General features: G+C 38.5%; 2 protein-coding genes across 2 annotated transcripts in view; both read right to left on the bottom strand.

Annotated features, from left to right (window-relative positions):
* Positions 1-76: 76 nt before the first annotated feature.
* Positions 77-1,700, bottom strand: LOC132194521 (ubiquitin thioesterase otubain-like). The gene is made up of 7 exons (XM_059615837.1): positions 1,564-1,700; positions 1,320-1,406; positions 1,145-1,197; positions 875-1,089; positions 735-819; positions 462-677; positions 77-401 (listed from the first exon to the last, which is right to left on the bottom strand). The coding sequence occupies exons 2-7, from the start codon at positions 1,378-1,380 to the stop codon at positions 204-206; spliced, it is 828 nt and encodes a 275-aa protein (XP_059471820.1). The 5' UTR covers positions 1,381-1,406; positions 1,564-1,700; the 3' UTR covers positions 77-203.
* Positions 1,701-1,953: 253 nt separating this feature from the next.
* The window catches only part of LOC132194278 (E3 ubiquitin-protein ligase TRIM9), a 133,310-nt gene continuing 110,628 nt past the window's right edge, over positions 1,954-24,635 (bottom strand). The window contains exons 4-10 of the mRNA XM_059615449.1: positions 23,913-24,146; positions 18,932-19,088; positions 17,160-17,299; positions 10,453-10,591; positions 4,484-4,708; positions 4,233-4,405; positions 1,954-3,854 (exon numbers count right to left, since the gene is read on the bottom strand). Coding sequence (XP_059471432.1) covers positions 3,735-3,854; positions 4,233-4,405; positions 4,484-4,708; positions 10,453-10,591; positions 17,160-17,299; positions 18,932-19,088; positions 23,913-24,146 — 1,188 coding nt within the window. The 3' untranslated portion in view covers positions 1,954-3,734. The remainder of the gene's footprint in view (positions 3,855-4,232; positions 4,406-4,483; positions 4,709-10,452; positions 10,592-17,159; positions 17,300-18,931; positions 19,089-23,912; positions 24,147-24,635) is intronic.

Raw genomic sequence — 24,635 nt, 5'->3', positions numbered from 1 at the left:
TTTACTTATCGCGCCTACTGATTTTTTTTTTTACTTCCGGATTATTTTCTACTACAGTTGCTTATTATAAAAACATTTTTGATTGTTGTAGGTAGCAAATTTATTAATCCTACATTAAAAGGGAGAGGTTGGTTATTTTTATTTTTACAAAATTATATTAGAGAAGGCATTTTTTTCAGTGGAGTCTAGACTAGGGAAACATCTCATGGATACAGAATGTCATAGTGACCAGGACGGTACAGCAAGTGCACTCTTGGCTGACACCCTTCAGGGAATTCGTGAGCCATCACCTCGGATCCTTCGCCTCGATCCATGTACTCAACTCGCACTCCCACGTTCAGAGCTGACGACAGGGCAATGATGTGGATGTGGTCACTCTCCTTGAACATAGGCTCGACTTCCTTCAAAACCAAAGAGTACAGTTAACTGAAGCTTTAAGCAAAAATATTATGCCCTCTTACTTGGTGGCAGAAATCTTTGACACCACGCTCTCCCTCAATGAAGTTCTGGTAAAACTCAGCCTCCTTCTGCAGCTGCCCAGAAGTAATGAGTCTCAAGTAAACAACAACGTAGTCTGAGAATCCTTGGTCGTTGAACAACTTGTGCAGTTTTGATACACGATCCTCCATTGAGGTTTCTTGTTCTGGAGGTCCAGCGGAACTCAGCACATCCATGAACTAAAATATAGAAGTTCAATTTGCTACGTAACTGTTATATTTGCAAAGTCCACTTACTGTATCATGAAAGTCCTCAACTGTGAATTTCGGAAACCCAAGAGTTACCAGGTCGTCCTTACTTTTGGCAGCTATTTCATGAAATCTACAATTAAAAATGAAATGTGAGTCCACTTGATTGATAAGAAAAATCTCTGAACCTTTTGTATTCAGTGGGATCATTGAGCAGTTGTTCCATGTAAGCGTAGCTGAAAGCCCTGAAGAAGCAGTTTCCGTCTGGTCGAGTTCTTCGAACAGACTTGTATTTTTTCTTTAAATCAGAAGTCTTTTGCAGATACACTTTGTCTTCCAAATACTCGGTCTCCAGGGTGGTCAGGTCTTCTTTTGGACCAACACAGGGTGTTGAATCTGAGATCTAAAAAAAAAGACATGCAATTTCCAACGTCCCCTTTTCAATTTAAAAGGAAAACCTCTTTTTCAATCTGTCGCTGCTGCTGAATGATGAGCTCATCTTGGTGAACGTCTACAAAAATAAGCTAATTAGCAAAACAACAGATTTCATGAGTTAAAGAAATAAATTTTAGAAATTTCTCTTAGACTTCAATTTTATAAATTTTGGTATGCCGATGAATCTTTCTTTTTTACTTGAATTGGTGTTGGTGTTTCTGGACATTTCCTCCTCCGTCTTTTCAGTTTCACTGGCCATTGTCTTCACAATTTTTACAAGCGTCTCTATGGACAAAAAATGTAAACAAATGCAGTAGTTCTGCTAATTCATATAATTTCTAAATTAATAACAGAATCAAGCGTCCCTTTCTAAGAAGTTATAACTCAGTTCAGTGCTGTAAATACATAATTAAGGTTGACGCTCAGCTAAATTTTTAGTTACCCTGATGCAGTTGTGTAGTCGGTGACGCTTCAATTTGCAAAAGTTTCAATCGGATCAAAAACTTTCGAAATCTCGATCGCAAAATTCCCCTCTCCAGCTGACAGCAACAACAATCTCATTTCCCCCTCTCGTTGCTTTTTCAATGGCTCGTGGTTGGCCAACCTTCTCCGCCACCACCCTTATCAAAAGAAAATGCGGCAAATCACAAGAAAATAAATTAACAAAAATTAATAATATTGAAAAATATTCAAAAAAATTATGCATAAATAATTTTTCTTTTGCAGCGAAATCCAATTAGTTTCATTAATTTTTATTAATATTTTTAACTTATTTTCATATGAAACTGAGGAAGTTGTGGAACAAAATAAAATTATTTTTGTGATATTATTTTGTGATTCCATAAATTTTTATTAGGTCCATTTACAAATGTACAATGCGATTGTAAAATTCTAACACAACAAGACAACAACTTAAATTCCACCGTGATCGAAGAAACTGAATTTTGGCATCAAACATTTTACATCACTTACAACAATTTAATAAATTTGCCACAAAGAATATATTTTTCAAAATATTTTTGTAATAAATTAAAACAAATAATTGAGTTGCGAATTTTATGGCTTCTTTGTTTGCTGGTTCATATTTTAGGATGTTTCTTAATAATTCACTAAATTTTCTATGAAATCCGTTGAATTTTAGAAACACTTTTTTACTAGAGGATGAATACAGAGCGCTGCACACTAGATGTGTCCATTATTTTGCTGGTTATTGTTGAGAGTGGCTGAACACTTATCAGAGAGATAGTTATTTCAAATTGGCGCTAGTAGCTTTTATTACACGTCTCATTAACTTTTAATATTATATAAAAACTGCGCTCCCCTCAATCATCCACTTGGCTTACATTACGTGATGGTTAAAAATTCTGTGTCATGCTTGATATATAAATCTGCAATGCGTTAGTTGAATTATTATTTTTTTACGTATAAAAAAGCTCCCTGAAGTGAGATGGATGAGAAAAGGTGGTTTGAAAAACACAAGGGAAATTGGGTCTGGTATTATTTTTGGCTTAAGCACCAAATTTAATAATTATTCCCAGGCAGTGATGGAGCTCGTGTGTGCTTAGAGTGTGTAACATTTACATGTATTTCTAAATTAGCCGCCTCTTGCAATAATAGGGAAATCAGGGAACACAGAATACTTCTCGGGAAACGTTCGTTTTATTTTTCGGGTTATTATATATTTCAGTCTATATATGATTCTATATTTTCCTCAATAAATGCCACTGCATGAAGCAAAACAATATCTCTGTCTGTCGGTGAAATTTATTGCTTTGCAGCAAAGCTTAGTCATTTTCCAGTCAATTTGTTAGTTCAGCTAATTTTCTCCCCTATAAAAATGAGTAATTTCTAAAAAAAAGGTAATAATTCACTAAGCTGAAAAATATCAGATCAGTGCTAACAAATTAATCTAAGGGGAGAATCAAAAGTTTTTAAGCAAAATTAAGCTCATATTTTTCTTGTCTTTGCTTTTGCACGTCAAAAAAATCATCATGTGTTTTGAGCATCATGTCATTTTACTAATTTATGATGATTTCAAACTGTTCTATGTCAATTCTACAGCGCTGTCATAGAAATGCTAGTCTCAATCAAAACCCATCGATAGTATGCTGATATGGAAATACAAAATTCATACAAACATGTATAGTGTATTTTCTGCTTGAGACAAAATTGAAAGTGAACTCACGCTCGTCCTATATTTGATTAATCCAAAATTCTACACTTAAACATTAAATAACATCATCCTGATCTTTTTACACATCCACAGTGGAAACGAGATGATAATAAAAAATCTACAAGGGAAAATACATTTATTTAATTTTTTTTTATAATCAAAATTTTTCCTCCTCTTTTCGTGCCCCATATCTCTAATTAGCGCTTTAGATATATTCAATGACCGATAATGATTTTATCTATGTACAAATTCTCTTTTTACCCTTACTTAAGCACTAAACGAGCTTTTGACCAGATTTATAATTGCGAAACAAGATCTTCAGAATCGGCAGTCGCGGGTGCTGCGCCACTTTTGGGTGGCGACGGAGGCGTCGGGTGCACTTCGGCGGCCGTCGTGATAATTTGCAGCGCCTGCGGTTGCTCCACAGGCTTGCGACGTCTTCAGCTCTCCTCAAAGTCGGAGGGAGGGTCAAGTGCGGTGTGAAGGGTCACGGTCACTCCGCGGTTTATGCTGATGGCGGGGTAGAAAACGCCGAAGAGGTCTTTAAATGCAATTGGACCCTACACAAAGAGGAAAAATGATTAAAAAAAGTTTAAAATTTTCTACAATCTTTTTAAAATTATTTGCACTATGGATTAAGAGGAGATCATTTTTTTGACAATGATGACAATTCTGCTGTCTTATTTGTATTTAAATTAAAGTTTCACTATTTATTGCAGTAAACCTGCAAAATTTTTAATACTTTTTGAAATAATTTCTTAATGAATGGAGATGAGAATTTGCAAAATGACCAATATTCAAATAAAAAATAAATTATGACTGTAATTAATTAATAAAGCAGATTTAAAAAGCGTTGAAAAGTTTTAATAAAAATATATACTTATATTTATATATATAAATTATTTATATATATAAATATATATAATTTAAATATTTACCTGGGGTTCATCGTTGACGTAGAAACTGATTTGCCGCCTTTCCAGATCAAGCAAGACCCCGATTGTGGAACCAACCGCAATGCCGCCGTCACATCTCTGGTCGTGAACGCTTCCGTGCATAAACCACGACCTCTGCCTGTCAATGTACATGCTCCAGCCTTTGTCGTCTTTTCCTGCAAATAATGTTTGTAAATAATTTCAAAAGTGGTCACATCCCGGGTAAAATCGACCAAATTAATTAGTGGTCTCACCTAGCATTTGTTCCCGGGTCACGTCTATCCTGGCCACTCCGAAGCTGGGGTCGGCGTCCGCGTCGTACCGATTAATCGTGTACTCCCAGTAGTGGACTCCGCGGGAAAAACCAACCGAGCCAAGGGCCACCCGGTGTTCGTATCCGTCGCCAGTCACTGTGCAGTTGTCTTCTGAAAACCTCAGTTCGGGCGGCGCAGTGTTCGGGTCGAAGGTGAACCAAGCAACTAAAACAAAGAAATTATGTTTTATTATAAATTAATTTTTTGAATTTATTAAGTTTGCTAAAATATATTTTTTGTTAATAGAATTTTGGAAATTTTGTTACCAAACATGGAAATTTTTGGTTCTTGAAAATATTTTGATTTTTAATTAAATGAAATTGTGAAAGAAGTGTTAAAAATTTTAAGTTGGTAAGATAAATAATTTTCAAGTCGATGTTGAAGGTTTTAATTAAGTGATAATCTAATTTTGGCCAAGCCAAGTGTAACCTAATCTGCATTCATTGTTGCGGGGTTTTATCAAAACTTTGTAAATAACCGGAGCGCCGCGAGCGCAACAACAGAGAGGATAATCAAAAAGTCAGAGGTCTGCGAGTGTCTGACCCAGGTGTTGCAAAACAATGTTCATTATGAGTGTCTGCACTCGTCGTTTTGAAATGGAAACCGCACACCCGGTCGGGGGCAGCGAAGGAGCACCGCAAACTTTGGATAGCCCGACTGACTAACTGAGAAAATTTAATTGCCGAATCCAAACTACAGCAGCCGCTCTGCCCAATTATACTCGTACAGTGACGCGAGCAGCCGAACATATTAAATCAACTCCCAAGGAGACGGCTGGGCCCTTCAATTAGTGCAACAATACGGTACGCAGATCTGCGCTTAGATAATTTTGTAATTAGTAACGTACACATGAATCGATCCATTCATTAAGAAGACAAAGTGCCGGCGGTGCTGTGTTTGCTTAAGGTGGCTTAAGCAAAACTTGAATAGTTATGCCTAGCAACAACAAAACGCTTTAAATGAAAGGACAAGCTTCTTTGAAATTTTCTCAAAGTAAAATTTCTGATTAATTATCGATTACAATAAATTTGAATTATTTAAATTGAGTAAAAAAGAGCAAAAAAAGAACAAAGAAAGCGGCATTTGGAAGTATCAGGCAGTCATTTAAATGCAAGCTTTCAGCATCCAGAAAAAGAAAAAAAAAAAATGTCCAAAGAACTTGACTACTGTTATTTTTCTTGTGTTTATATTTTGTAATTGAAAATTTTGTTTGTGAAATTTCGCATGTAAAACTTTGTTTGTAAAACTCTCATCTTTTCTCTCAATTGTATTGAATTTGTATAATTTTGAATGTATGAATGATGTATCCCGTTATGGGCAGCAATTGCCTTTGTGATATATCAATAAACACAATTTGCAACTAAATTTTGGATAGCTTTCTTTAATATCTGGTAAGCGAAATAGAAATTATATTAAACAGATTAACTGAATGTAAATGAGCTTTTTCTGTAGAGGCAGATGTAATTAAAATTAAATTTGATAGTAAAGTATGATTTTAGAGCGAATATCTTAAATAATGAGACATAATCTTCTTTCTGCATTTTTAGTTAAATAATTTCCCATCATATTTTGATATGAAGCAATATGAAGTGGCTCTTTTGGACGTTTTTCTGTGAGAATGAGTATAATAATAATAATAAAGCAAATTCAAACGCAAAGTGCAAAGGAAACGTGAACAATCCACAGAAGTGTGCCAAAAGAATAACTCGTACTTTCCCCCTTTCCTTTTTCACCGAGCGGCGTTTGCATTTCCGAGCGTCGTCGAATTCATTGCGGCATAAATTTTTATTGTTCCGCCACCCCCTTATCTCGATCGCTTTACACAATTGCAATCAGTATATGGGAGATGCTGCAGAAGAGGTGATGATGACGGAGCCGCCGGCTGCGAATAAAATCTTTAATCTATGGAATGGGACCGCGGGGACCGGGTGCGCCAGAGCTTTTTCAGGGGCCGGGGTGCTGCGAGGAAATTACAAGTAGAATATAAGATTCGCCGGCGGCCGAATGCGACGAGAATAGAACCGCAGAGTCTTGATAAAAAAAAGCCGAGCTCGCAAAATGTGGCAAAAAAGAGACAGAGACAGCTGCCGGCGGATTTGCAAGTGCGTGTAATTACATCTGCGCAAGACAAGCAAGTGGCGAGGACGAAAAAGTCTCATTACACGGCGTCTGCTCTTGTGCCAAAGTCAAAGGGCAGTAGATTGAAGAAAGACTAATTTGTTTTTAGCTTTTTTTTTTTTATCAAACTGTTATTGCTTCAAGTTTGTTCAATCCCCAGCATTTTCAATTAATTCCTAATTATATTTGCTATCTTCATCAGCTTCATCTTTTAATATAATTTTGTGATTATTATGTTATATAATAATATGATATAATGCAGTTATATGAATAAGACGGAAAATTTAACGATCCACATCCAAATCAAAAAGATTTTCACGTTAGCATATTTTACGTTGTGTGATTTGTAAATTTATAAAAATGTATTCACTCCTTTTTATTATTGTGTTATGAAATGAAAAGTAAACCAATTAAATGATTTTTATTATTAAAAATAAGAATAAAAAGGAATTAAAATAAGCAAAAACATATAAATACTTGTTTAAATAAAAAAAATCCAAGTGAAAAATTAAATTGGTGTCAAATATTATAAATATAGTCTAGTATTTGTAATAATAATTTTTTTTTATTAAAATTACGCGCTTGATATAGATTATTTTTTTTGGCAATTGCAATAAACTGCAACACTGACGGGGCACAAAATGCAAGTGGAGTGATTCATCTCGGCTCGCAATCAACATATATGCAGCGGCCTCCTTTTTCAAGTCGAGGGGGTTGCCTACATTCGATATTAACTTTATGCACCCACTGTTGTGCCGCTGCACGGGCTCTCTCTCTCTCTCTCCTGCGTGCATTGTATTACATCGGCTCGATTAAGATCATTCATTTTAACACCCTTGACGCACAGCAACACAATATGTGAGTCATGAAACCGAGACTAACCTCACCGCTTTGGCATGGGAATCCGCCGGCTTAGTTCGGGGGGAGGCGAAAAACAAGCCAATCTCACCACCCCGCAAAATTCCACTGCTGCGCGGTATTATTATTTTTGGAAAATATATTTTCAAAAGCACGAGGGTTGAGTGCCGGCGATTTTCATGACGAGAGCAATGGCTCAGAAAACTAATTTTCCTGTGGCTCTCCCCCGCTCATCATTAAAACTCGAATGCGCCACCAGTAATTTGACAAGGAGCAAAAGCTGAAAAGCACACACACGCCAAACAAGTAGTGGAGCTTTTTAATGGGACACGCGAGAGGGGTTGCCGAAATCCGTATTTTTTGTATGACGAAGCCGAGTTTTGAAATTATTCCCTTAAAATCCACGAGCGGACATTAATTACTATAGCGAGAGAGACGAGCACGTCTTTTGATGGAATAAATCGGCGCTGAGCATCATCTGCAGAGGAAGTTCTTAAAAAGAGCCACTTTATTTCCATCGCAGCAAAAAGGTAGCTTTGCGCCGCTCGCGTTCAAAGGCGCCTTCGGGCGCAGAAAAGCTTTTAGTCCGGCCCGCCGTTATTGTTATTTTTTTTTTATCAGCAACTAAATTTTAATCTGCTTTAAAAAAGCGGGCAGGGATTAGCGAGGCCAATGTTCGCACACCAGCCGAGAAAGGAAAGCCAGAGGATCAAGGGCGGAAAATGGAAAATTATTTCAGTGAGCAGAAACACGAACAGAGCAAAATCGAGGCTGCTCGAGGCGCTTGATTGCAGTTGATGGCATTCTGATCAATAATTAACTCAGACCCAATTTTAAAGCGGCAGTGACGTCACCGAAGGCAAACTTAATTACGCTCGATCAAATATTAGCGGCACAGAAATTTATTGCGCTCCTCTCGTTCCGGGCACGGCGCACTGAGCTGTCGAGCAAGAAGTTCAAGATAGAGTGTGAGTTGAGGCAAAAAGCAAAGTGTCGAACTGTTTGCCCAAACTTTTTACTTTGAAGCAAAAACTACGTTGTCGCAGAAAGGGAACTGTTTCAGCTGAGAGTTCAAGTTTTGGAAAATAAATAAATAAATATTGTTTTTCAACGGAATTAGATCAAACCAAAATTAAAACTGATCTGAATAAATGAATGGAGAAATTAATAAACCAATATTTGCATCTTAACATTTCAATTGACATTGTGTGTGTGTGTGTGTGTGTGTGTGTGTGTGTGTGTGTGTGTGTGTGTGTGTGTTTTTTTTTAAACTTCAATTCTTTTGAAATTCATGTACCATGAATAAAAAATGGAAGCCTTGAAAACGCGTGTCTCTTTTCGTATGCATGTCGCTGGTACAATTTAACTTGATTTTCCACATCCTGTTTATCTAAATGAAAAATCTCTGTGAACACGAAACGATTTGCATCTACAAAGCAAACGCGCTCCACCGTACAAGGGGCTCTAAATTCCGGAAATCGTTATTAACTGACGCGGGGAAACAGTCGGGCCTAACAGTTTTTGTATTCACTCACGCTCACTTGGGTACAAAATTGAATCTCGTCGGCAAGACGCTCGCTCGCTGCGGAAGACGTTCGCCGAGGGTGGGCTTCCTCACCATCCCTCAACCACCCCACGCACCACCCACCGCTGCATGATCTGATAATTTAATATTTCACATTCATAGAATACTTCAGAGCTCCGACGTGCGGCTTCGGGAAAGAAGGGTTTTTTATTTTGCGAGTACATGAAACATCAGGCGCGCGCGCGCCGCCTCTGCGTTCGCTAATATTGACTCTTGCGAGAGCGAAGAGAGACGCACGGAGACGGGGTGCGTATTGACACAACCCTCAAAGGAATCAGCCGCAAACATCAAGAAGTCTGCTGCTCTGCGTAATATCATCGTCGTCATACTTACTTAAAAAACATCTTGCTCGAGTTTTGTCATTCCAATAAAAGCAGATTAGAAAAGAAGGGGCGCACTCGAACACAAACTCACAATGAGGGAGATAAAAATGATGGCACGATATTTGACTTTCATTCCGGGACCCTCGGTTGAATTTCTCAATTATATGCTCGAAACTTTCTCGCGACCTCTTGATATCGAATAAAACGAACCGGATTGTTCAAAATCCGTCGCCGCATTTGCAACTCGCGAGGGATTCGTTTTTGAAATAAAAAGATGATTGCTCGCTTGTCTGTGCAGCCAGTGAGCTCTCGGTATGTTTGCTTTGAGAGATTGAGTTATGATTTCGACCGGCAGCACACTGCGAACACGGCTAATAGAATATTGCGCGGAAAAACGACCCCCTCGCATATATATGAATTTGTGTAGCTGCTGCACGCTTAAAAATATTATTCCGCAGAGTTCATATTTGATCGAGCCAAGGAGAAAATATGCCGCACGTGCAGGGGGAAGTCAAATCGAATTAAGTCATAGAACGCGCGCTGCAAAAAGAGGAGCCCACTGTGAACTGTGTACAGAATAATAATAGGCGTTTTGACCTCTGCTGCCAGGATTCAAGCGAAACTCGTTGGGAATTTTGAGAATAATAAATTTTTGACACGAATGATTGTGAATTATAAAAAAAATCAGCAGTTAGGTGGTATTTATTGCACAACATTTGCGTGTTTTAGGTGATGAATTAGTCAAAATTGATCTGAAATGTTTTTTTCAAATGCAACTATGTGATATCTAAATTTTATTCATTTCATTGTGTATTTTTTTTCCACTATTGCGAAAAGGCATTTAAATAGTCACCAAAAAATTGATTCCTTAATAAGTAGCCTTTATGACATAAATATTAAAATATGTGAAAGACAAATAAAATTGATAAAAAAGTTTAAATTTAAATCGATAATTATTTCCCCCATATATTGATCAAATAGCAAGTTTGCTCAATGGAAATAAATGCGAAATGGAAAAATCCTACCTTCAGCTGTTTGTAGACCGATGCACTCGCTGTAAGGCCCTTCACCTGTGCTGTTGAAAGCTCTGACTCTGGCGTTGTATAGCGAGTGGAAATGCAGGCCGTCCACGGTGCAAATCGTTTCCTTTCCGCAGTACACCTCCTAAAGGACACAATTAAAGTTTGATTAGTTTCCAACCGGCTAATGGGCAAAATCACGCGCCATTACTCGCAAAACTCAATTATCAGCCGTTGGCATCAGTCGTCTGCAGCAGTTTTATTGAAAGTTTAATTTGCCAGCGAATTAGCTGCATTTTTGAGCACCGAGAACAATTATTAGCCCCGATGAGCTGGGCGGGCGCACAAAGCCCTGCTCCGCTAATATGTGTGAGAGGCGAACTTTCCACTCGGCCGGGCACTGATTGACGCTCGCTCTTTCGCTTTACCTGATGCGATGCACCTCGCTGGCTGAGCAAATTTATTACGCGACATTTATTATCCTGCACTGCTGCTGGTCGGTGTGTGTGTGTGTGTGTTTTGTGTTTGTGATTCGCAACAACGGCCGAGAGAGACGGATTTGAATTGTTGTCGAGCAAATGTCACGCGGGCGGGCAGGCGGGCGGGCGCAATCCAGTTTTGAATTAATTCCGCAATCAGAACGTACCCGATTCATTTAGCGCACACAATGGCCTTTGAAAGAGCGACCAAAGTTGCGCGGCGAATAAATTGGCTATTAATGCGCGCCTCTCTGTGTGTAAGCCGACTGATTGGGATTCTCTTTAATAAGGAGGCGCACGTTTGTTTTGCCAGTCCATAGTTGTTCGCATGCATGCATGCGTGCTCCAATTTGCAAAGAGCTGATTAGGCTGTTTGTGTTCTGCGGGTTGCAGCGTAAATGAACTCGGTCCCTTTACCATTGATATTGAAATTACGTACATTTAATTTTTGCTTACAAAAAAAAAAGAATGAAATTTAATGTAAAACATATTTTTCAATTGATTTTACATTCATAAACACTCAAGGAACAAAATTGAAAGGGTGAATGTTTAAAATCCAAATTATTCATTTGATTTAATTAAAATTTGTCAAAATATAAAACCAAATTGATGAATTGAATTTGTGCTAAATATAGTTTCAAATCATGTTTATTAATGTATCACCGGGCATTCTCTGCCCAAATACATCATCCATACAAATATAGTTACGAAATTGTTCAAATAATTTTCAATTATAATAATATTATGAATTTAATTAACTTTTTCTTCTTTACTATTTATTTTTAGTGCTAATGAATTTAGTAGACTTCTGCATTCACTTGCAGTGCTAATGAAGCGACGGATTGCATGGTTTCACAGGGTTAAAGCTCTTGATTAGAATTCAGTGAAATGTGGAATAATTTCCTTTGTCGGGTGACTGCATTTGATATAGTATTTGCCACACTCGTGCGTCGCTTCTCACGTTGCGCGGCGCAAATTGATGAACAATTAAGTCTCAGCGACGCACCGGGAGCAGCTTATTAATCTAATAGAGACGCACACACCGGCTTTCGCCTCTGCGATCCATACATCTTGTTCACCGGTGAGAGAGAGAGAAAGAGGCGGAAGCGCCGCTTATTCCGCGATAATAATCCAATAATACGTCCGACTCACGTGAGCGTCGGGCGGTGCAACTGCCGGGGATGAACTTAATGAATGGAACTTAATATTGCAAAACAGCGAGGGGATGTTCTCGGGGCCGAGTAGACTAATGAAACGAGCAGCACAAACACGCTCTCGCTCTCTCGTCACTCGGCCGTAATGTGATTAAGCTCGCGCCCCGGCTTGTTTGATCAAATAGTGCACCCGCCACACACACATCCATCCAAACACACCCTCCCGTTGCGCGCAAAAAAAGCAAACAGTTTTAATCGGCTGGCTTGGAAAGGAATGAAATTCGCTCGTTTGAATTTATTTTCAACTTGATTACTAGCGACGTTGGTATTAGGGACTCATTGACCGTATTTTTGCCTGCTGCAAGTTGATTGAAAAATGATGAAAATTGGGGAAATGTCCACAGTTTTATATTGCTTACAACTCGGTAAATTTCTGACTACAAATTTTGGTTCGTTTCTACCTTCATTATTTTTCTTCTGTTCCATGAAGATCAAATTCTATCTTGATGCAAAAATTGTTTAAAAACTTAATTCAGTCAAATTATTTTCACTGATTTAAAAATGAAAAAGCAATATAAAATAAAAAAATTTCGGCTTTTTGGTGGAAAATAAAGCACGTTGCACACCTGGATGCGAAATAAATCCCCAAGATTTTCGTAAGCCGAATTTCGAGAGCCCATTTCTTACCAAATCCTGAGCCAATTTGTTGCCGCGCCGGACACACCTTTTGCACTCGGGCGGGGAGAATTTTTTACCCGACAATCATGCATCTATCTTGCCGCTTCACTTAAGGTGGTGCGTCGTTCTCCCCTCGTATGACAAACCCCGATAAAATCCACCCACGCAATACCTAGCATGATGGTGCGCTTATCTCGTGTCCCCCTCAGGCAATTTCCGAGCTCACGAGTCTGAAAAAGCGGCGGCCCAACGCCCGTCCTGCGATCGGACGACTTATTCAAACCGGGCGAGGTGTGTGTTTTGCGCTGCTCATCATGAAATAGTTATTTTATTTGACTTCTCATCTTGACAATTCCGACCTGTCTCTCTGGGAGGGTGAGCGTTTTTAGAGGCGGAAATAAAACTCGAAACTACACGATTTGGTCTAGACATTTTTTTTTGTTTTTTCCTCTCTTCTTTACGGCCGACAGCAGCACATACATCACTGCATTAGTCAAGCTCGGCTGACTGCAAAGGGAAGCAGGCTCAGCGGGCGCAGTCGAGAGCGACTGCACTTATTGGCCGATTGTCTGAATAAAATGCGCCCACGGGTTTTGTTCTGCACAATAAAACCAGATTATTTTTTCTCTGCGTTCAAAACTTTCTGAAAAAGTAAAAACTCTTGCGATGAAAAGAAGCAATTTGAATTTCAGTATATTGTTTTTCCTGCTCCACCGGGAATAAATTCGCTCTCGTTAACCACAGCAAATTGTTCCAGCACACTGCCTTCCTTCTCCCTATCCATTGGAATTCATTTAGCAAAGTATTGACTCGCGGATGGGTAAATATTGGCTCTGTTGCAGAGGGAGAAAAAGCCATAGTGGTGCTCCAGAGGTAAGAGTGCATTGGGGGGACCGGTGTAATTGTCTATCGGCGCGTGATTGTTTTTGTATCCCAATCAGGAACTTTTCTCTAACGATGCTCGTCCTCTCGTGTAACGCTGGCTTTGCAATTAGTCTGTAGGTTTCGAGCTCAGGTGTCCGAGTGTGCGGAAAAGCGATAAAAGTGCTTGAGGTGTTAATGCCCGGTGTCGCTGCAAATTGGCACTCGCGCGAGCAAACTGCACTTTCGTTTTACGCTTGCCGGCTTTTGGCACTCGAAACTTCAAAACGGCGCTGCTGAAAGTCATCGGCAAACATGTTTGGGCCTTTGAAGGGCAATGAAAACAAATGGCAGCCGGTTGTTGCTTATGTCCAGCGCCGTGTTTGCGCACGGCCTGTCATTATATGCTAAAACAGCGGCCGCTTTCATCAGCCTGCTCCTTTAACGAGCAGCACCCATAATATTACATACATTACAAAGCGACCGGACCTCCTCCATTCTGGCCGAATGCTAAATATAAATTGGAGAGACGCAGCCCGGAATTCTGTACGGCGAAGCACTTGTTAATAAAATTTGCATGTTGAAGACAAAACATTTTAGAAATATTTATACATTCCCTTCATGTTGATGATATAAAATAAAGGGATGTAACTAGTTTCTAGTTCAAATATAAATATTTTTAAAACATTTCACATCCTATAAAAAAATCATGAGATGTTTTTCCTTGTCTCCTTTTTTGTTTGTTTTAATTTTCAATTTATTTATTTATAAGTAGACAAGAGGATCATTAAAAAAAAATCAGGAAAAAATAATCTGGTAAAAATCAGACTCAAAAATTATGTTCAAGGCTGGGAATTTTCTCTCAAAGAAGGGAATACCGCCATAATATTATTGTAAATTTTAATGGTCTCTTATCTTACAGTCTCGTAATTATTTATGTTCATTATTCCACAAAATATTTCTTTTATTGCAATAGCTATTTTTTCTTTGATTTTATTTTATATTTTCTACTTGTTTGCTGGTGTAACTATTGATATGGCATCTTTAATCAAAAACCAACAAAGCAATTAAAAAACAGCTTTATGGATTATTAAAAAAAAAAAAAAAAAAAAAAAAAAAACTAAAGGGATCCTGCTTTTTTTAGTTTCGTTTAGTAACACTTATTTCTTGTATATATTATGTAGAGCAATTTTTTTACATACTCGAAAGATAAACTTTGCCCTGATTAAGATTTATGAGTCTGAGCCGTTGGAAAGGAGGGTTCTGGTGGTCGACACACTCACCTGTGCGCGGATTGTTTGCTATGGCCAACGGCGGCCCGCTCTGTACCGTCGAGTTTATTGCTGATGACCCTGCACCAGACTGTATCTGAGCCATCTAATATGTGTGCCAGCGCTAGTAGTGCGGATATTGGAAAAAAAGTAGCTCTCGTGGTTTACCAACTGGATATATGCGGGGCGAAAATCAACTGGCCGGATGAAAACGCAATACATCGGGACAACGGACCAGCAGAGAGGAAAAATCGACCGTTATATTAACAATTTTCAGAATGGCTCTTCACACCCGTTTTTCCCAATAATTAACCGGCGAGGGAAATAAAATAAATGGTCGGTGAAAAACAGCGAGTTCAACAAAAGTTATTACGCAGCAGTTCGATTCCCAGGACGTTCTGATTTTAATTGCCGTTTTAACTTTTCATGCAAAAAGCGCTCGAGTGGTGCGGTGGTTTTTATGGGAGTCGAAGCAGGTGCTTTTCGGCAGACTCAATTTTTAACGCGGCCGCAATCATCGGGTGGCCGCTGCTAAGCAATTCAAACGCCGGCAGTGCGTAGCCGAATTAATTATGATCAGGTGTAATATTCATTTTGGGGCGCAAAAAGGATTTGGCCGCCGCAGTTTGCACGCAGAATGAAGTATTCATTGCCCATGCATGCCGCAAAATATAACCGGCGAGGCAGTTTGCAACAAACAAAGCTCGTGAGTAATTCATTTGGGGACAAAAGGAAGGCATAAAATATGGTGGCTCAGCACGGGCCGGCACGTTTCTCCTCGGATGTGGTCTTCTCTGGTACCAGACGTGGCTAACGTGACGAAAATCACCGGGCCTTTGTGGACAGACGAGTCTAGACCGCGTTTTTGAAAAATGGAGCCGCGCGAAATTAGATTCAGCGGAAAGACCGCGTCCGTACCGACCCGCCGCGTTTGATGTTCTTGTTTTGGCCGTACATAAAGAAACGTGATACTTTACAAGGTTGGCAGAAATTTTCACGCAAATTTTCTGAAGCAGGCCTGGCTCCGGAGTAATAAATGTCAGCTCGGCTCTGTTTTTACTGCTGCGCACCGAGCCCTCCGGGCATTTTTATTTCCGTTATTTTGTTTACGAACCACGCTCGGGACGGAAGGAGTTGCGGTTTTTATTTTATATTCGTCGGTTTGCATATGTTGGTTGCGAAAAAAGAACACGATCAAAGTTCTGAACTATCGATTCTCGCCAGCCGAAGCTCATCAAAGTTGATTTGTATGTGCACATAAACGAGTGACGATGATGTTCAGCGTCACGCGGACCAAAACGTGAGCGAGTTGCTGGTTAAGTGCATTTGTGTGTTTGCAAAGGACTGATCGAACGCTTTATTACTATTTACACTTTGAAATCAAATTCACTGCACGTCACGAATGATCCAACAGTTACCATTTATGGCGAATAGTTATATTTATTTTTATTTCTAATCAAATAAATAAAAAAAAAAAAATTTTGAAAGACAGCTCTATTATTTGATTTTCAACGTTTCTTTCAATTTAACAGTTAAATGGCATTTTATTTCTTCACTGATCTATGAAGATAATTATTATTAACGATTGTGTATTTGATACTTATTGTGAATTAAAGTCAAATTTCCTATGTGTTGATGATGTATTTGTATAAACTTGTTTTAAATTTTAATCGTTTAATTTGAATAAAATATTGAAGTAAAATACAAAATTTAAATTTAAAAATGATTAAAGAAAATTCTGATAACAAATAAAATGAAATATTAAAACATAAACAAATTAAAACTAAAAATCTAGAGTAAAAATTTCTAGTTAAACTTATTTAATATAATTAATTTAAAATTTTTACCACATTTAAATTAAAAGCCTTTTCTTGTTAATGAATTTAAAAAAAATTTTTAATGAATTCTGAGTGTAAGATTATTATCTTGGAATAATAAATAAACAAACGAGTGTTTGAAATCATAATTTATAGCTTCTTTGCAACTGTAGCAGCTTAAGCAAGTTTCTCGTGAAGCATCAAGTGACAACGCTAGGTAAAAATAATCTCCGCTTGCAAGAGATTTACGTCAGAAAACACTTGCTATTGCGGTCTGCAGCTGCCGTGTAGTGTGGCACAGCTTGTCAGCCTGCAGAGATTGAGGCCTGCAACCCGCCCGTCAACCGCGCGCGGCAAAAAGCCTGCCGCAACTTGCATTACGAAAAAGACTCCTTGAGGCGCACTCCCCGCTCGGCACCCGCTAAATATTTGATGTACGCATTTTGTACTCACTCTGAACTCTCCGCCGCAGCCGTCATCCAATTCCAGGACGTAACCCTCCACGTAAGACGTCGGCGGCGGCTGCCAGGCCACGGTGACGCTGTTGTTCTCGGCGCTGCACTCCTCGGGAATGATGGTCGGCGCCGCGGGTGCTGCAAAACAGACGCGAGAAAATCAATTTTCCATTTAAGAGCAACGAATTATGACCAAGAACTAAAATTTTGAAGGAAAATCTTAATATTTAATGATTTTTTTTTTAAGATTTTCTATCAAAATTTACTTTTATTTAAATACTTTGGATTTGGTGACGAGAGAGGTTGGAAGGCTAACAAGGGTGAAAATAAACAAAACAAGGCGAAAAAGCAGCAACGAAAAAGGCAAAAAGAAACTCCATACATCGTCCAGCGCGAAATGAAATTATAAAAAAAGGGTCGGGATGTGAAACGCGGTCGGGGTGGCAACCTCGAGATTTGCAAGCACAGACAACATCAATAGAGTACGGGTACACAAATGGTTACCTGCCGGCTGTCGCTCTTCCCCTTCCTTGGCAGCTTGTGTGCAAACAGAATAAATAATCACATAAAGGGTCAAGCCAAAGGTTTTAGATCCACACAAAGCAAAAATAGCAGCGGCCCTCTAATGCAATTTGCGAAAGAGGCGGCGTGCGGAAATTCTTGTTTGCGCTCAAAACTCGCCGCCGTGCCAAAATATTCATCACAAAGTTTGCCATCAAAATTTAAAAGCTGCGCTAAATTAGAAATTACCGCGAGTAAAATATTCAAACACAAGGAATCCAAAATTAATTAGCTAATTTATATTTGCCAGCAAATAAATATAGCAAAAAAGTTCATCTTGGGATTAAAATTCCCTATTCTTTTGCATGATCAATAGAAATTTCCAAAATAATTCTGACCATCAAAAAGACTTAAATCAATTGAAATGAAGAATCTGAACCGAAGAAATATTAAAAATCAAAGGGAAGATTCAGCATAAAAAAATAATAATTACTACTTAAAATGGCATCAAAAATCACTTAAGTTCCCAGCAATTTTAGGACCACTTATTAGTATTTTAAGTTTTAGCAAACTTCTATTTTCAAAAGCTGGATTGCTAAAAATTTGGTTGCAAACTAATTGTAAAAGTTTTTCTTGATCAAAGTGATCCTTTTTTTACAAAAGCCGAGAAGTTTCAATCTACTTTAAACCTGCTTGAGCAGGTGAAGTTCAGTGAACATTCTCGGTGGGTGATTCAGAATTAGGCGCCGCCGCGTGACGCAGGGTGGGTGAATCGTCAAGGGGCGAAATCAACGCCCAACGCTCTCTTATCCGCATTGTCAGGAATAATTGAATCGCGCGCGCCTCACTTGAAGCCACTGAACTTTGCCAAACTCGATTACAGAGGCTCTTTGTGCGTTCTCCGAATGTACACACACGACGGGCACATTCGCCACACTCTTCTCCCCCGGGCTAATCACGGCACCGAAATCCGCGCCCAACCATTTTTAGCACGACCCGTGCTTAGTTCCATTAATGAAAAAGCCTTTCGGAAGGAAAATGGGATTGCTTTCCTTCCCGATTCCTCGGAGATTATTTCGCAAATTTTTCCGTCTGCTCAATGGCGGCGGCAAGTCGTAAATTTTGGCAGGCACAATAGGCGGCAAACGAAACAAGCGTACAATGGCCGTAATGGAACTGCCATGTCCGTCTTTTTGCGTCGGCCGACGAGGCGTTGAGAGCTGCAGTTTATCGTCCGGAGAGAGAGAACTAGAAGCTGCCACTACTTACGCTTCATTTGGATGAAATTGAGCTGCTCAACTGCCCGCAAAACAGCCTTGTCGTCGAGGGTCAGGTCGAACTCCGGGGACACGCGGGGGGCACTGCTGAAGTCTTTGTGCCAGGTGAGGTCGGCGTTTGCGGCTCTCGCGATCAACATGGAACCAATCTGGAAATAAATTAAATTTTTTATTAAATATTTTTCTTAACATATATAAATTATGTATTTTTTTAAACTGAAATAACTATTTATAATTTCAAGTTCCTTTGACTGAACTCTATTTTAATTTTAAAATCGTCTAATTTTAAATGTGTAATTGGTTAATTCATTATAAATTTAATATTTATTTTTTATTTTTATGTGAAAGTTTGAAAATTGTTGCAAGAATTAGATGATGAACGACTATACCGCTAAAATTGTGCCATTTCCCACAAATTTGGTAATTTTAATTAATTTATTCTCTTTAATTGCGATTTTTAAATTTAAATTCTTGACATTATTTGGTTTATATCTAAGAAAATCTTCAATGCTGGATTTATGATGCTATCCCACAATTGAATATAAATTTATTCAACTAGATTCAGTTTCAAAAGCGTCACTTTTATTTATTTGCCCCCCTCGCTGCCGGCAGAAGGAAGTTTTGTCTCTTTGCGAGTGTTTTCCGGCTAAAATCCACTTTTCCAGCTGCAGCAGCCGGCGGTCAATCGCAACAACGAGACGGCCCGGCAGTCGGGGCTATTGATTTATTTATGCTGCGAGTGCCATCAAATTTTCCCTCGCATATAGGAGACGCGGCAGCAGCAGTGGTGGCGGCAGCTTTATGGCACTTTTAGCGAACAGATTTTCAACCAAACATCCTGGGCGCAACTTGTGTGTTTTTATCCCAGCAGGAAAGATTGAGAAAAGTTGGTCTTTCCAGCAGTCGCGCCGTGTTTTGCGCTACCTATTGATGTTGATAAAAAGGTGTTTTCTCCGATTGCTGTCGTAAAGTTCACCGATCTCTCGGCACCATTTAGCTGGAAAACTTTTTCATGCCTCCCGTTGCACCATCGATAGGGAAAAAGCGACGCCCCTGAGTGCTTTTTGCTTGACCGCAGAACGAAAATATGTGTATGCTAATTTAATTAATTATATTATGCTTCAATATTGTATACACGAAAGAGAGGATGCTGCTGCTTTTTGCTGTTGTTGCGGCGTCGCCCAAGGGGGGAAAATTGCAGCCAGCGGTTTTGCAATCTAGCGCCGCTCGCGCAAAAACAGCCATTAATTTGCATTGCAATGAGCTGCTTCAGTGCAGATTTCAACCGCATTTTTCTTAATTAATTAACAGCACGCCAAACAAACGGCTTTGTGAATCCTGTAAGCCTGTTTTGATATTAGGAGGGTATTCTACATTCAAAACAATAGAAAAGAATCATAGCTAAATTGCTTATTACATTTCAATCCAGATATAATTATGTTTATTTAGTGTTTTTAGTATATTACAAATTAATTGAAATAAAAATTTAACAGTTTATAAACTTAATATTGTATATTATCTTATAAAAAGAAAATGAGCACATAAAATAGAATTTAAATTTATTTTTGTTTTTAATACATGTTGGTTATTTTTTTTGGCAGCTATAGAAATTTTCTATTTAAAATTTATTAAATTTTAATTTTGAATGCTAAGGGTGAACTTATTAAGATAGGTTTAGGAAGGAAAAGTATTACGATAATTAATTAATTTTAACGTTTTCTCCAAAACTTTTATTTTGAAACTGAATCAAACAATCTTTTTATTCTTGTATTATTACAAAACGTTTTCCTGCTAATGCTAAAAAAATTATCATAGAAATGACGTTTTTAGCTCTCTTCTTCTACTCCAGAATCTATGGTGACAAACGCGCGTAAAAGTTAAAAGTAACGCTTTCTCGACGCTGGAATTGCTCTTTTAACTGAGAACGAAACTCGCGGACGAATTCAAAAAGTGCTGCTCAAATGCAGTTTAATTTGCAATAAAACTCGGCAAGCGAGCCTGGAAAATTCTGATAAAGCCGTCCGGATTTAAGCCACCCCTGCTGCGCGATGCAAACTGGCTGGATAACCGAGGTTTATCCCGACGCCCTCCACGTGGGGCACCGACTGAACAAAAAAATGTGTATTCGTGCCGATTCCAAAACTAGAGGGGAACCGCGGCCGCCTCGCGGGTGCGACGCTGATGTTGCAGCTTTGATTTTAAATTTAACGCGAGTCTAATGCAATCTTGCACGACGTTGTTTCTCGTTTTTTGACACGTGACTCGCAGCCATTCGCCAGAAACGAGAGAGTAAAAACGAGACGCCCCCGCGATCTTACATTCTCATGTAAAACGCGCTGCGAAGTATAGTAATGATGCGTTCAAAGAGTGCCGGCGATGCATACGGGGGCAGTGAAGAAAGGCCAACCAAAATAAGTTTGCTTGAAATTGTAAAACACGTTGCAAATTTTATGTAGCCTTAATTATAAAGCTATTTTCAAATAGAAGTTGGAAATAATGGTGATTTGAATTTAAAATTCGGCTTTTCCTTGATGGGTTTCTGTGAGTTTTTATTGTTTAAGAAAAACAATATCCTGCTTTTCTTAAACAATAAAAACTCGCAAAAATCCATCGAGGAAAAGCCGAATTTTATATTCAAATCACCATGAATCAACCCTCGATCGTGGACTTCTACTAGGAAATTGGAAACTTAATTTGACATAATTTCATGAAATTATTGACATTATTACTATGAATTGTAAAGGGAATTTAATTTTACTTGCAAAGTATTTTGTATTGAGATATCACCAGGCATTTACTGCCCCAAAATATGACATTCATTCCTTAAAAAATTTATGATAATTAAATGGAATATGAAATAAATTTTAAGAATATTAATGATATACAAGAATTACATATTGATTACTAAACACCCATGCATGTTAGTATTTTAAAATTATGCAGTTAGCAATGATTTTTTTCCATAGATATTGAATTATGACCAATATATTTTTTTAAATGTTGGAAATAATTAAAGACATTCTAAGAAACAAAACAGGAAAATGTTAAAATAATGAAAAATAAAAACAAAATAAACACATAATTACATTTAAAAAATGCTACTAAATAATTTAAAATAGAATATTAAAAATTATTCATGAAATTGGTAAATATTAATATAACAATTCAATGAAAGGTTTTTCAATAGTTTAGGTTGTAAAAGTAAACAATTTTAAATGAAAACGTGTAATTTCACATTATTTTATTTAAAACACTGCCCTGAAGTGCAGTTGCCTAGAGCACTGCAGTAAAAAGTGCATCGCTATTCATCCCCATTACAATTCCTTTCCCCCGCTGGCAGCCCGGCTGGCGCTTTTCCACTGAATTCATGGCCGGCCATTTTCGGCTCACTTGTTCTCATTAACCCCAGTGCACACACACACTCTTCTTGTTTAGAATGCGTATCCGAGCGAGGTGCACCCCTTTCGGTTTACCTTTCCATCTCGATAATAATATCAACCTGGGAGCAAGAAAAAGCAGCCGCTCCCTTTTGAGCCGTCGCTGCTCTGGGGGGAGCGAAACTTTTGCCAGACTTTGCCCTCGGTGGGAAATTTCTGCGCCGCCGTATGTTATAAAAAAAGCACGGAACAAAATATATAACAAAAACCCTGGCTGAGGTTGCTTCAACTTTGAGGAATATTATTATTATTTTGCCTTTCTTGTTAGAGAAAAATATGCAATATCACAGAGGAAAATCAGCGGAAAATTGCCTCCGCATGAAATATTGCCTCTCCGAGAAATTCGTTTTCGCGGGAATCAATTTCGGCATTAAAGAAATCCGGTTGAAAATTTCTTTGTTCAAGTTCTGCGGAGAGTGTGCACGATGTGAATGGAATTTACGCTAGCGGAAAATCCTTTCATCCAATTGCCGAACGGAGTGATATGAATATCGAGAGAAAACCAACCGCCGTGTACGCGCAAGAAAGTATTTAAACGCACGTCGCAAAGAGGCTATTTGATTTTCCGATCGGCTGCCTTTCAAAACGGTGGGTTAAATACGCCTATCGGTTCCGCACCCAAGAAGGAGTATTAGGGGTGCGCAATTTGTGCCGGCTAATTTTCTCAGAAACGACCGCGTTCTCAAAGGAAAGAAGACGAAAAAATCCCCTGTTTGGGAATATAAAAATTTGCAGAACGGAAACGACAGCTGTTAGAGATTGATTAAACCGATTTTTTTTACTCACAAAATTAAAATCTCCATTCGGGATTTCATGGAGGGCGGAGAACAAAAGCCGTTTCCTTGGTCGGGGGGGGGGGGGGGGGGGGCTAATGTAATCAACGCGCGGCTCGGAGATGTAAAAACTTGCTAAAACCGAGGTTATAACCCTTTCTTTTGTGCGCGCGACGCTTCTGCGTCTGATAACACATACATACATATATAGTGGTGGAATAAAACTGACGGAGCCACCCTAATGAAATTCCTTTTCAGCTCATCTCTAATGTCCCTTTTGCTGTGCTTTATGTGTTTGTCCTTGCCAGAGTCTTGAGAGAGAGAAAGAGAATGCGACCATTTTTACTTTCAAATAGCGCACTCCGCTCGAATGGAACAAAATTTAATCAGCCAAATTGACTCTGCAGAGAAAAGTATAAAAATCAATTAACCGGCTTAAAAGGGAAGATAAAGTATTCATTATAAGGGTGGAAAAAAAATTTACGGCGGCACGCAGGTATAATTTTTATAATCTTCTCCGGCGAGTTCTTTCTTTTATCGCCCAGCGAGAGAGGTGCAAATCCTTTTACGACCGCCCGGTCCGGAATTGCCTCAAACGGCCGGCACTAAAAATATTTCTCCCGACATAATCCGTGGCCTGTAATTAAAACGTACCCACCCTTTTCATTCATTGCCTTTTGTTTTCTGCTCTTTTATTGCAGCACTACTTATGGGACGTATAGAGTGAACGAATTAAGAGATAAAAAAACAAAAAAACACTGACCTGCAAAAAGCTGACCGAGTCGGTTTCCTTGAGCGCCTCAATGCAAAACTGCAAGAGGGCGGTGGTCTGCTGCAACCTGGCGGTGCACAGGGTCATCTGCTCCCTGAGCGAACGCAGCCTCATCTCCCTCTCCTGACGCACAAAGTCCAACAGCTGCGCCTTCCTCGCTTCCAGAGCGGCGATCAATTCCATGCACTGCGCTTCCACTGCACTTTCGAAAACTGTGCTGTTTTCCTGCAAAAAATGAAAATAACAATCGTCTTAAAAATTGTCAAATATAAATTTACACATAATTCTAACAAGTATAAAATAAAATGTTAGTTTACAAAATTTATTTAGTATAGTTTCTTTTATTTATATTTTTATTTTAATTTGTAATTGATTTTTATTTTGATCAATATAAATTATTATTAGGAATTAAATGTTTAAGACATGTATTTTATTAAATAACATTATTCCTTGCTACAATTTTTGCTGTAATTTACTTTAAAAAAATATTTTCAATAGATCAACATAGGTAATTGAAAATCAATATAACTGTTATTGTTTTCCAGCCGTCTTTAGTACTGTTCCAAAGTAATTATATTATCACACCTATCTATATTTCAAAAAATAAAACACGTCGTCACTGTTCTGTAATACTGACAAAAAGAACCTTCTCTTTCCACAAAAATTGCAATGAAAATAAATTCAAATTTCAAATAGAGTAAAAACGTCATTCCT

Source organism: Neocloeon triangulifer, unplaced genomic scaffold, assembly GCF_031216515.1.
Source record: "Neocloeon triangulifer isolate White Clay Creek 2 clone unplaced genomic scaffold, ASM3121651v1 ptg000006l, whole genome shotgun sequence".
In the NCBI taxonomy this organism is placed as follows: domain Eukaryota; kingdom Metazoa; phylum Arthropoda; class Insecta; order Ephemeroptera; family Baetidae; genus Neocloeon; species Neocloeon triangulifer.
The sequence above is the reverse complement of the archived record's forward strand: the minus strand, read 5'-3'. Positions and strand labels throughout refer to the sequence as shown.

Coding starts and splice junctions, on each gene's coding strand:
- LOC132194521 (XM_059615837.1), bottom strand. CDS start 1,380: ATGGCCAGTGAAACTGAAAAGACGGAGGAGGAAATGTCCAGAAACACC. Junction 820..874: donor GATCCCACTGAATACAAAAG/GTTCAGAGATTT, acceptor TTTTAATTGTAG/ATTTCATGAAATAGCTGCCA. Junction 402..461: donor TCAAAGATTTCTGCCACCAA/GTAAGAGGGCAT, acceptor TTGGTTTTGAAG/GAAGTCGAGCCTATGTTCAA.